The 12,274-nt window shown below is 50.2% G+C and overlaps 6 protein-coding genes across 6 annotated transcripts; 3 read left to right on the top strand and 3 right to left on the bottom strand.

Annotated features, from left to right (window-relative positions):
- Window positions 1–4: 4 nt before the first annotated feature.
- Window positions 5–1,990, top strand: SNOG_02149 (hypothetical protein; the record flags this gene model as incomplete). The annotated part of the gene is made up of 4 exons (XM_001792715.1): window positions 5–208; window positions 283–549; window positions 599–767; window positions 999–1,990. 4 exons carry the CDS (start codon window positions 5–7, stop codon window positions 1,988–1,990), a joined length of 1,632 nt encoding a protein of 543 aa, XP_001792767.1.
- A 1,180-nt stretch (window positions 1,991–3,170) lies between these two features.
- Window positions 3,171–4,202, top strand: SNOG_02150 (hypothetical protein; the record flags this gene model as incomplete). Its single annotated transcript, XM_001792716.1, has 2 exons — window positions 3,171–3,408; window positions 3,538–4,202. 2 exons carry the CDS (start codon window positions 3,171–3,173, stop codon window positions 4,200–4,202), a joined length of 903 nt encoding a protein of 300 aa, XP_001792768.1.
- Window positions 4,203–4,871: 669 nt separating this feature from the next.
- SNOG_02151 (hypothetical protein) lies at window positions 4,872–5,385 on the top strand (the record flags this gene model as incomplete). The annotated part of the gene is made up of 2 exons (XM_001792717.1): window positions 4,872–4,977; window positions 5,081–5,385. 2 exons carry the CDS (start codon window positions 4,872–4,874, stop codon window positions 5,383–5,385), a joined length of 411 nt encoding a protein of 136 aa, XP_001792769.1.
- On the bottom strand, window positions 4,902–7,415 carry SNOG_02152 (hypothetical protein; the record flags this gene model as incomplete). The annotated part of the gene is made up of 7 exons (XM_001792718.1): window positions 4,902–4,955; window positions 5,073–5,291; window positions 5,487–5,554; window positions 5,608–6,426; window positions 6,477–6,587; window positions 6,639–7,182; window positions 7,314–7,415. 7 exons carry the CDS (start codon window positions 7,413–7,415, stop codon window positions 4,902–4,904), a joined length of 1,917 nt encoding a protein of 638 aa, XP_001792770.1.
- Window positions 7,416–7,722: 307 nt separating this feature from the next.
- SNOG_02153 (hypothetical protein) lies at window positions 7,723–9,830 on the bottom strand. Its single transcript, XM_001792719.1, has 2 exons — window positions 8,361–9,830; window positions 7,723–8,306 (listed from the first exon to the last, which is right to left on the bottom strand). The coding sequence occupies exons 1-2, from the start codon at window positions 9,460–9,462 to the stop codon at window positions 7,888–7,890; spliced, it is 1,521 nt and encodes a 506-aa protein (XP_001792771.1). The 5' UTR covers window positions 9,463–9,830; the 3' UTR covers window positions 7,723–7,887.
- A 715-nt stretch (window positions 9,831–10,545) lies between these two features.
- On the bottom strand, window positions 10,546–11,601 carry SNOG_02154 (hypothetical protein; the record flags this gene model as incomplete). The annotated part of the gene is made up of 1 exon (XM_001792720.1): window positions 10,546–11,601. One exon carries the CDS (start codon window positions 11,599–11,601, stop codon window positions 11,122–11,124), a length of 480 nt encoding a protein of 159 aa, XP_001792772.1. The 3' UTR covers window positions 10,546–11,121.
- Between the last annotated feature and the right edge of the window lie 673 nt (window positions 11,602–12,274).

Below are 12,274 nucleotides of genomic sequence, written 5' to 3' on the forward strand. Positions count from 1 at the left end.
CACCATGTCGTCATCAGAAGAAGCACAAGCCCTAGGCCGCTCGGAATTTTGGGACGAACGCTACGCCAAAGCAGACAGCGACAAGCCCACACACGAGTGGTTCCGCGGCTTCTCCGCGCTCGAACCCTTCTTCGACAAACACCTCTTCCAAGCGCGAGGTAATGAAGGAAAATCTGGCAGGATATTACATCTGGGCAGTGGAGATAGTGTATGTGTGGCAACTAAATTCTCTGCTCAATTTTCAAATTCTCTACATTTGAACTCGTGCTGATGTAATTTTAGACCGTCCCCTATGACTTGCTCGAACGAGGATATACGCATCAAACATGTGTAGACTTTTCCAAGGTTGTGGTAGAGCTGATGGCGGCGCGGCATAGCGATAGACCGCAAGTTGAGTGGAAAGTCGGCGATGTAAGAGATATGGTTGACATTGAGGCCAAGTCGATTGATGTGGCGTTCGACAAGGGCACGTTGGATGCGATGATTTATGGGAGTCCGTGGAGTCCGCCGGATGAGGTGTTGGAGAATAGTGGGAGGTACATGAAAGAGGTAAGGCTTACGGGGGGATGAGGTGGGCGTTGATGCTGACGATGATTAGGTTCAGAGAGTGTTGAAAGATGATGGGGTGTTTCTTTATGTCACGTATAGACAGCCGCATTTCATTAAGCCGATCTTGAATCGGGATAGTGAGTGGGAGATGGAGATGGAGGTTATGGGAGGAGGAGATAGCTTTGAGTATTTTGGGTTTATACTCAAGAAGCACGCGGGTACGAAATGACGACGTACGAAACGCAAACGATCCGAAAAGATGCGATGAACTGCAACGACTTATCGCCATCTTTAATTGGCCGTATTACATTGGGCGGCTATACTCTTGTTCTCATCCACCTCATTTTACGCTTGGAACTAAATATCTGAAAGGATCGCTACTTTGATACTCATCCAACAACGCATCCATTCATACCAATCCATGGCTTCGATCAGCAAATTCAGTACAGCACTGCTGTCCGTGCCAAATGAAATCACATTAGCAGCGGCAAATTCCAATGTCAACTTCTCTCTTATGAAATTCGAGGCTCCGCCGGAGTTCCATGGTCTGCGGGATGCGTTGTCCCGCACGCGACGCCACGAGGCTGAAGAGGGCATGCCGCATATCACAGCACGATGCCTTGGGGCACTTTTTGAAACGATCATACCTCAAATTCCACGGATTACAGTCGCATATGGGACACGCGTTTCTGAGATCTGTGCCCAATTACAACTGAAAACACAGCCAACGGGAATGTTTGCCGACCAAGCTGGAGCTGATGGCACATCAATTTGGGCTGCAGCTACTTCTGGGCAGCATGCAATTGCTATGCATCTACTCTCGTGCATGTTGGCTCGGATCTGGAAGCCAGCTGAAGCAACATCTTTGTGGGTCGAACTGGTCGAACGACGTAAGCAGGAGATTTTCAAGGATTACAACTCCTCCAGCGCGACTGGCATATCTGCAATAATGGCAGCGCAACAATTGTTCAACCGCGAGCAACTCTCGGCATGGGATGCGAGCGCCAGGTCTTGGTTACAGACTGCAGATACAACGAAGCGCTTTCAACAAACGCAACTCATGCTTATCATCAATAACGTTCGTATGCCTGTCAACACAAGCAAAGACCCCTACGATTCAATCATCTCAGCCTGGAAGTCTGGTCTAAGTGCCATGGAGAGTCTCCTCCAGGGTGCATCTCAACGAGTGCAAGACGGTGCGATCCTTCTAGCGATTTCCTCCTGGCACCTTTACCCGAACATGCAGGTTCTCTCCGATCTTGTCAAAGATATTGATATGTCCGACGATCTAATGACTCATTCCATACTTACTATATCCACCTCCGGTACAAGCGATAGCCGGGATGGCGTGTTCTGGTCGTTGCCACTGTCACGAATGAGATATTACTCACCCGCTCTCGTTTCTGAACGCACCCCTTCGCATCCGACACATCCCGAATAACCATGGAAGAATTCCACATCGTCGTTTTTGGGCGCCTTTTGTCTCTCAATGGAAAACTACGTGCAGCGATGAGATCAGGTGCTGTAAAGTTATTGCTCGCATCTATCAAGCATACCAGGGACTTCTTAGGGGCCAACAGCGCCCTTTGAAGATTCCAAAGTGGTTCAATCTTATTGCAGCTGCTGCTCACCGGGTTCTGGATTCAAGCGGTCAAATGCAAGCACAATATCACAAGCTACTCAAGTTGGGAAGTCGGCGGTGTGGAGCATTTCTGCATGATCCAGAATACACACCTCCGACCTTTTTTGGCCTGGGATACTTCCATATCTTGGTTCGAGTACTGAAAGATGTAGAAGCAAGAATAAGCTTTCTACGGTGCTCTGCTGTAAATCGCAGTATGAACGCACACAGTCTTGTTATTCGATATAAAACAGAGCAAATGATCAGCTATATGTATGCCTCGGTGGTCCCGCATTGCAGGACTTCGCATAAGCGTTCAGCCGATGCTATAACAACTCCAAGTGCTGGACACAAGCGTTTCGCAATTGGCCGTCGTGCTAAAAGCGAAGTATCTTGCTTTGGGGTCGAGGGATGCGGATGTACTGATCCAAACATTACCGATTGCTTATGCAGAGATCACAATGTCAGATGCACGACGACATGTCACCCCAACCAGGAATGTTGCTATTGCCCTTATCCCCTATTATCATTCGACTGCCAAGGCGAGTGTTCGGAAATGCAGCGCTGTGTGGGTTGCTACAATCAAGATCTCATTCGCCACATGGAAGTCGGAGGGGAGGAGGTCACCCTGATTCACCCGGAATACTTAGACGTGGTTGATGAATACCAGTTCTGTATCCGCCAGTCCGAGAAACAGGATCCACATACTTACAGTCTTCTGTTCGGACATGGCACGTTAGCGGCTATATATCAAATCCAGCCAGAAATCTCGTACGACACATACAACCAGGATGTCTCCAACGCCCCTTCGGCCACAATCGAAGAGATAGAAAGTGTTGTGTATTCTGACTCATTTGACCCGTCCTCCCTCGAATTGGAAACTTGTTGCGACCATTGGTTGGGCGATGGAATGGTGCAAACATGTTGTTCTCTGGACGCTTTAACTTTCGCCTCTGAATTGTACGGCTCGATGCCTGGTGCAACCGTGTCGATAGAAATCATGGCTTTTCCTATGTACGAAAGAGCGTGGGCAATCTATAGACAACGCTTGTCTACACCTTCCGCAAATCCAAAGCGCGGAATGTGGTGGCACTCGGATACTGATGAGCAAGCCACAATTCCCGCCAATGAAGGACCAAAGAGTGACTGGAAGTCTATTGCAGACAACTTCGATGAAGAAATTATACCCGAAACTCTCGATGACCCAAAGTCCCGCAACGGTTTGAAAGATCCCTCAAGTGAGCATTCTCATGCGTCTAGATTTGTTCTGTTAGACGGTGCCCGGATGCGTTTGAGTCGATCTTTCGCGTGTGTTGCCTGGTTTGACTCGGGTGAATTTGACCTTTTCGTCAACCAACTGAATGCAGTAATGGCTCTAATAAACGGCAACTCAATATACGTTGCGTCCGCTCTTCTCTCCGATCCGTCTATTCCTCCTAGCGGCACTCCAATAACAAGAGTTTTCGGCAACCTGGGCCGATCAGAAATGAGTCTACTTGTCCCGCCAGTGGATCCACGCCTTGCGGAGCTAGATTTGAGCTCATGGAAACACATTAATCATTCCCACTTCACCGGCCGACTCCAAGACTGCTTCAGTAGTACTTCCCTGCACCTGACATTCACAGATTCTGAGGACACTGTCTATCTCGGCAACCGAGGGCTTCGAGACCGTCAAGTAGTCTTCTTGGAAGCTCTTGTCTCCATCGACGATCGCGGAAAACATATCGGCGACCTGGATATACTTTCCATGTTCAGCAAACCCACTTTCGAGGTCCAAAAGAGCTGTTCACACACACCTGAAGAAAGGGCAGACGTGCTTCTTGGATGTCGATTGATTGCCATTGATAATTGGGACGAGTTCTTGGATCCACCAGAGAGGGCGGCCATATTCCGAGCTAATGGCAATTGGCAAGCTCGTCTTGGCGCTGCGGCAGCTGCGATACAAATGGGTATGGAAACTCTGGTTCTCTCAGCTAAGAGACCATGTCTACAGTGCCTCAAGATGACCGGAGTCGATATGATCATTGCTTGAGTATCGAATCCAGAAGACGACCATCAGATTTGCGTCAAGAGGAAAAGACGCTTAACTTCGCATCTAGAGAAAGATCACCGACTCGATATTCAGAGGAACATCATCAACTTCGCTTCTGAGGGAACAATCATTATCTTCACGTTCGTTCCTATCCTTTCAGACATGCAATCGCCATATATGGCAGCAATGTCTGAGAAGTCATGGAAAGCATCCGAGACTCCCCATCCACCGCTCCTACGAATCATCGTACATGCAGAAGCAGCGTCGCACCGAAACCACAACGATCCACTCAATGCCTCCACCTCTGTCTGGCCGCTGCATACGAATACGACCCACACGCATATATATGTCCTTCTCTGCCACCATGGTCGCTATTCTACGCCATCGTTTGCACGTACACCTCTTGCTCACTCTTCCCCAGGCCCTAAACGCCACCAATCTATCAACCCAATGCTGCCTCCTAACCCCCGGACTCAAACTCTACGCGCTACCTTACAGCCTAATGAGCTTCGTCCTCCACGCCACAACTTACTACGTCCTCGGCTGCATCGCAATACTCCAGGGCTCGACCACAACTCTGCGTCCAATCAAACACCCCTCGTCACGAGCATACTATGCCTCATCAGCGGCGTTTTCGCGTTCTCCCTCGTCGTAGCAAACGCTTCCATCATGCCCAATCAATCGGTGGTAGCAGGTTATCTAGCCATCAATTCCGTGTTGCCACTCCTTGCTGGCGTCAGTGGTGTGCAAAGCCTATGGGAGCATGAGACATACTGTGCGTTGTGAAAGATGATGGATAGTGTGTTTTTGGTGTATCTCGTTCCTGTAGCGCTGGCGATTGCGAACGTCATGGATATGGGGAGGCCGTACTTGAGCAGGTGGGTCGCGCTGGGAGTTCTTGTGGGAATGGGGTTGTCGAAATGCTGCTGAGCGCATATTCAAGAAGAAGGAACAGAATGAGGAGAAGGAGATAGAAAAAGAGATGGTGGGTGGGGAGTCGTGGGTTTTGCGGTGCATCACGGCGGTCTTCGCTTCGTTCGTTGGTCTGCCATTCTTCATGGATTTATTGTTGGCGGTTGTCATGCATGACTGGAAGGGCTTACCAACCGGCGAGTCTCGTTACGTTATGATGTTTTTTGTTGCGTATGTAGATGCTTGCTTCCTGCCGCTTTTTAGTCTGTGAGAGATGGGATTTAGGGTAGAAATAAATATTCTACGCAGCTAAAAGCTGTGTATATGACTTTATATAGGCTTAGACCCCTTGGGCAGAGTAACCTTGAATACCAAAACCTGCGTGTCCAAATCAAATCCAGACGCGTCCTTGTACGGCTGCTTGCCAAAGTTGATATATCCTGCACAATCCTATTAGTAACGATCTCAATCAATTCAATCTGACACAACTTACCATTCTGCGTAATGAAATCATTATCCGAAAAGCTGATGAGGTAGTAGTCCTTGCCGCCATCATCATTCTCACCCTCACCCGCACTATCATCATCATCAACTGCCAAAAACGCAAAGCTCTCCCACTTCTCGTTCAAGAGATTCGCGTCCTGTACGCCTCCGTTCCTCACACCGAAGCGGTTCAGCTGTGGGTTAACATTGTACGACAAGAACGGACAGTACTCCGCCGGCGTAATATCGCTCTTCAACACGCCGTCTTTGCTTGCAATCGAGCCATTGAAGCCATCGTACTTGCCCGCAACATTAGTGGCCTTGGAAATATCGATAACATCGGCGTTGCGGTAGATTGACTGGGAATTGCTTTGTCCATGGCCAGCGCCTGAATCGCGAGCCAGAACAAGGAACTGCGTGTCAGATACGTATATCATCTCAGACTGGCCGGTAACACGTCCGGATGGTAGAACGGGGAGTTGTACAGCGTATTCAGCCTCGAGTGTGACGCTCTTGTCCTTGACGCGGTAGGCGAGGAAGCGCGAGTTGCGACGCTTGGAGCTGGATTTGCCACCATCTTGGATCGTGGCGCTTTGGAGTAGGGTGTAGAGATACTTGCCGTCGGGAGATGCAGTAAGTGCTTCGAGACCCTGGTTATTGCCGCGGCCGGAGGTGGGGTCTTCGGGCTTGATTTTCAGGTCGGGGTTGTAGATTGGTGGTGACGCTGCGGAGAACGATGTAGTGCCGTTGCGAATGGGGATAAAGGCGTCTGGCGTGCGGACTGCACGGATCATCTTGCCCTTCTTGTCGAATTGATACACGTAGGCCGCTGATGGAGATTGAGCCTTTGCATATCAATATGGCTGGATTGAAACTTACCATACTCATCGCTAATCCAGTACGTATTGTCGTCACCAAGTACCAATCCCTCAGTGTCAAGCGCAACTCGTGCACCACCCGTGCCATTATTGCCAAATCCATCACCAGTATCTATAACCATTAGCACACTCTCCTCTCCCCCAAATTCTCAAGCAAACTCACACTTCGCCAACGGCAACTCGGGAAATCCCTCATACGTCACAACATCCGTCGGATCCAGGCCCGTCAACGGCGTGCCATCCGGCCCCGTCAACAACACCGTATCCTGATACGTCAACTTAAAATTTGGCGCTGCTGGGTTGTCCACCGTCGCGTTCTTCACAATCTGAAACGCAAATCCAAACTTGTGAATTCTGGACTGCGTGTTCTGCGTGCCTTGGGTATTCCAGCCACGATCTGGCAGGCCGTAAATAGTGCCTGTATAGGTGTTCGTCTTCTTCTTGTACTTTGCTGATTTCTGGTCGAGCGCGATGGCACTGCCGATTCCGCCTAGAGTGTCGCCGTACTTGTCGCGGAAATCGGCGGGCAGTTTGCCATAGCCGGCGAGGGCATTGTAAATGTACTTTTTGCCATTGCAGGTTGTGGTGTTGACTGGTGTGGAGTCTGCACGGCGGATGAGAGGAGTGGCGAGGACGGCGGGAATAGCCAAAAGGCTGAGCGATGCAGTGAAGAGCATCTTGTAGGTTTGGGAAGAGTGTCGTGTGTCCTGTGCAGGGGAGTAGGCAAGGGTCGACGTACTTATATTAAAAGCTGCAGAAGCAAATGCAGATGCGATGACGCCATGTAGCTACAAGGTATTTGAGGCTGAAAGGATGACTAGCAGATTATAACGCGCACGTTGTTATGTCTTTGGCGTCTGAGTGGAAGACGAGCTTGACATCCCGCCATCCAAGCCTCGACGACAGAAGTGGCGTTGGGGTCAGGAACGCGTACTTCCATCTCAAATACATTCGGGTAAGCTAGTCCATCTCATTTGCCAATAGCGACGCAAAGATGCGGGGTGGCACGAGTTGGAAAGTGCACGTTGCTCGAAGAAGAGCTGTGAGTCGTTGATTGGAGATCATCCGCGGAGAGGCCGTTACCAAATGGGGCAGGCCGCAACGCCAAACCATATAGTCGGTTCCTAATTGTTTCTTCGAGCATCTTGGATATGTCTTCAACAGTAAATCATTCGCTGTGCTACCAGAGTCCCACGGGTTGGCAGCATGGTCTAGCACAGTATTGTGTGGGTTTGGTGGCGCTGTCTAATGAACCTTGGAAGCCAAATTGCTCGCTGTGAGAAGTATGCTATGCTATGCTATGCTATGCTATGCTTTTAGACACTGGGATAGTCCATGTTCAAAACCAACTCCTCAACGCCCACTGAATCATCGCCCTTCGACATTCTTCGCAACAACTACTTCACGCCTCCCTAAGCCGGTGTAAGCCCTACCTTAACACCATTGTGACTAGCCAACGTCAACGTCAACTGCTCAATCCAAGGCTCAGGATCTCTGCTCTCGATTTTGCTAAACTCTTGAACGATGCGCACAGTGACATAGCTCGCCTCCGTAAGAGCGTATTGCTGACCCAAGCAAATCCGCGGACCGCCGTTAAAAGGCAAGTACTCCCATCCCGGACGCAGATTTGCCCATCGCTCTGGCTTGTACTCGTCGGCGTCTTCGCCGTAGAGATCTTTTCGTCGATGCATAACATAAGGCGAGTAGCCGACCATTGTGCCTTTGGGGACGAAGAGAGGGTGTTGGCCATTGGGGCCGCCGCCGAGAGGGAGAATAGTGTCGCGGATGGCTAAGCGAGAGTTTGATGGGACGACGGGGTGACAGCGCAGAGCTGTATTATCATTAGTCATATGTCGTGGGTGATATTAATTTGATTTGGACTTACATTCGTTCAAACACCATTTGAGGTACTTGAAACCCCTCAGCTCTTCGTATGTAGGGATTCGGCCTTCAAGCGAAGAAATCTCTTCTCGCAGCTTGGCGTATATTTCTGGCTTCTTTGCGAGCTGGAAGAACATGTTACTCAGCAGACTAGCAGTTGTGTCGCGGCCCGCAAGCAAGATGTTGATGAGCTCGTCTCTGATCCTCTTCCTGTCCTTCGTTTGCTTCGCGACCTCTTGTATAAAATAGTACTTCTCATCTTTCTGGCCACCAGCCACTTTCTCCTCGTCCAGCTTTTTCCGGAACTCCAGCGCATCGTCAACGAATCGCTCAATGTAGCTATGGCAAATTTTGATAGCCTTCTCGCCCTCTTCATTCTTCCTGAAGCGGTCAAATATACCGAGACGCGCGCGTACTGTGGTATCGTCTTGCGCGAAATTGAAAGCCTTGCCGAATATGACGTCCTCGTTGTTCTCGTCGTCCTGGCCCACCATGCGGAGCGAGTGGGTGGAGTGGTTGAACAGAAACTCTGTCGCACTGTCGATGGTGAAGCGGAAGAAGAGCTCTTGCAGATCAACTGTTGTACCATCGCGGGGAAGGTGCTTGAGCATGATCTTGAAGTGTCGTTCGAATGCCTCAATGTCGGCGACCTGATCACGGGCAAAGTTCGGTCGAAGCAGATGCCTGGAGTTCGCCCACGGCTCTCCATCCGCATTGAAGATACCATGGCCTAAAAGTGGAGCGAATGCATCCTGTCGATGGCTCAAACTGTAATCCTTGAATTTCAAGCTGAGAATCGTCTTGACGTTTTCTGGTTCGCAGGTCGCAATGATGGGTATCGTGACAGTGCGGGTGTGGAAAGTGTTTCCCAATTTCTCGAATCGCTTCTTGTTTTCTTCCAACATGATATGCTTTTTGCTGTTGGTAGTCTGTATCTTGATGACGTCGATACCAAAGATTGGATCCTTGTTGAAAACGGATGTACATGGCTTGCACCCATTTTCCTTCTTGAAGCGCTGCCGCGCGAGGTAAAGAGTGATCCTGGTGTATAGAAACCAGGAAATCAGGGCGCCCGCGGCCACGAAAATGAGGGGTGAGTGTGCCATGGTATTAAGAATGTGCGAGTGAAACCGTCGAGACTGATGTTGAAGGAAAGTCGAGGTAGGGTTTGCCGTCGCAATCGGTGACGTCGCGCTTGTGACAAAGGGTCCACACTAACAGACTCGGGATGGCAATCCCGTTCTGGACGCGAGTTTTTTAAGGTGCACTCAGTGCTTGGATGACTTCGTTCGTTTTTTCGAGTTGCAGAAGTGTGTCTATGCAGGTCGCCACCAATCGTATGTCAGTGGAGGATCTCGTCCTGCACCTTTCAGCCTCTTTCGCTTATCGTAGCCGTTCTTGTTCTGCACCAATCGCAGGAAAGTCGAATCCAGAAATGTCCGATCTCTTATGTCAGGGTGTATGTTCGACTTGAGTTGCGGTGTAGGTTGTTTAGAGAGTGCCACACGATTCATATACTCCACGCAATGCGTTCACTGCGTCCAAAGTTCGGCCGAGCCGGAGAGTGCAGGCTGTCCTCCGTCACAACGTAACAACCCTGTGATCTGCAGTGTAACCCTTTCCGATTTCAAGTCTCTCTTGATTCGTCCACTCCGTCACTGATCATCGAGGCAATGAAATTCATGTCCATCGCATGACAGCGCACCCGCTCTTTATAGTTAGACAGCCTCAAACAACTCATAGCACGACCGGCATAACACCCAGGACTGGATTAGTATTCAACTCCGACGGATCAACCAAACACTCCGGTCCGCAGACTGTGCTATGCGAACGAAGACTGGCGCTCGTCGGCAGGTCCGTGGTGCTACTGAGGCCTTACTTGATTGGCCACATCATTCGCAACATTTCCTCTTTGTGGATAGGCAATCATACCGCGGAGGTGGCCTTGAGTAGAATGAAGAAAGGAGATGAAAATGACGCTGCCGGATGTTCGGCCACGCGTAGATGCGTTAAGGTTGTCTTACTCGGTGCCGAAGCGAGCGTACTGTACGCGTGTTGAAGCTTGGGAGTTGGCAGATTGGCTCGGTCGACGAGGAAGCATCTTCGAGCATGTGACAGAGACATGAGCGTTGAGTAGTATGGTGATCCGAAGAAGCAAACAATCGAAATAGCATATAGCCATGAAAGGTGACGAGACGAAAGACCAGTTGTTCATCCAACATATAGTCCTTTCTAAACTCCCACAATCATTTATTATCATTTATCAAACTCCCCAAGCTCATTCTCCAATTACCTACACGACACCCACCCATACTACTCTGAACTAATCCACTTCCAATGGTTCATGGTCCTACTCTCAAGATACTCCTTAACCTCGCCATAATTCTTACAAACATGCCTGGAATCCCACCCATCACTCCCCCCACGATCCTCCCCACCCTCACCCGCCGGGAAGGTCGTCGCCGCACCCTCCAACGCCACATCACCCGCGCACATAACCGCCTGCCGCATGTACTCGAAGCAGTGATTGATATGCCAGGGCATCTTGATCGTGTGTGCTGGAGGTGAAGTCGACTCGGTCTGTATCTTGAGGATGTTGTAGGCTTCGACGATGGTGTAGAGGCAGTGTAATTGATGGGTCACGCTGGTTGTGAAGACGGTGTGGTTGGGATAGTCGTGGACGGGGTGCGGGAGGTTGTTGTATTGCGAGGGGTTGGACACGTTGACGTAGCCTAAGCCTTCTGTATATGATTGTTAGTGCTTGGTCACTCGATGGAATGGCTTGGTGGCTTGCCAGGCACAATGTCCAGCCACGCATGCTGCGTCTCGCGGCTCCAGAATTCGCTCGCGTTTTCTGGCGCGAATACGGGGTCGGGCTTGAATGTGACGATTTGCTGTGAGAATTCTGGCGCGAAGCCTGTGATGTCACCGGCGAGCTGGAAGGCGGGGGATTTGCTGGAGTGCCGCCATCGTTTCTCTACGAGCAGTACAACGATAATTAGAAGCAATCCAGTATCGAGAAGCCACTTCCACGCCTTGACTTTCTTCCACAATGTCCTTCTCCGTGACAGCTTGACGTCGCCTTCTTCTGTGTCCCAGTCCTCTACTTCCGTATTACTTGATTCGGACCGCGCATCTGCGTTGCGTAGTGCGTTGTAGCGAAGGTCGTCTTTCATCGTGGTGGCTTCACCGAGTTCGAGCTGTGCGACGCCGTGAGAGGGTTTGAATGGTAGTGATGCTGGCATTGAGTGCTGTGTTAACAAGCTTCGTTAGTCTGGTGGGAAATAAAATGGTAACATAGCATCACGTTGGGTGATGTGATATTTCCTTAGGTGTCTGATCAAACATGGCCTGCGACGCCAAGTGTTAGACATTCTTGTTCAAGCCTGGGGTGCAACTTCTTGCTATAGTCACGGTCCGGATAAGATGGAATCGTTGACGCGCGATCAAGTACTGATGCGACAGTGTGTTCTAGTGTAGGCGCTGTTGACACGTGAAGTTTACTCCAGTGCGTGGTGTCGCGAAACGGACGGGCCTACATGTGATCGCGACCGAACGCTGGTGGGACAGATCGTCCTTGCATTCACGACAGTCTAGCTCCAGCGGATATCAAAATGACGGTACTCAGGGGAAGTTTAGGAAAGAGTAAATGATGTTCAGGAATTGAGAGCAGGAATGGTGGAGCGTGGAGCGTAGAGGGATGAATGTTCCGTCGGCAGCTGTAGACCCGCCGATTCCCCGACCATCGTCGCAAGCTTGACAAGACGATACCTAGCCTCGACCATCACATGCAATGTACGCAGTAAAAGAATCGGTCCTTAAAAGCTTAGTTCGACCGTTGATCTTGCCTTGGTTGCAATTCTTCGAAGAACCAGGCCGTTCCCAGATTTTGAACTTGCCATGTGACCACAATACCTC

This window comes from Parastagonospora nodorum, assembly GCF_000146915.1.
Source record: "Parastagonospora nodorum SN15 chromosome Unknown scaffold_3, whole genome shotgun sequence".
In the NCBI taxonomy this organism is placed as follows: domain Eukaryota; kingdom Fungi; phylum Ascomycota; class Dothideomycetes; order Pleosporales; family Phaeosphaeriaceae; genus Parastagonospora; species Parastagonospora nodorum.

Excerpts from the sequence above, each read along its gene's own strand:
- SNOG_02153 (XM_001792719.1), bottom strand. The coding sequence starts at position 9,462 with ATGGCACACTCACCCCTCATTTTCGTGGCCGCGGGCGCCCTGATTTCC. Across the intron at positions 8,307-8,360 it reads CAAATGGTGTTTGAACGAAT|CTCTGCGCTGTCACCCCGTC; the intron begins GTAAGTCCAAAT and ends ATGATAATACAG.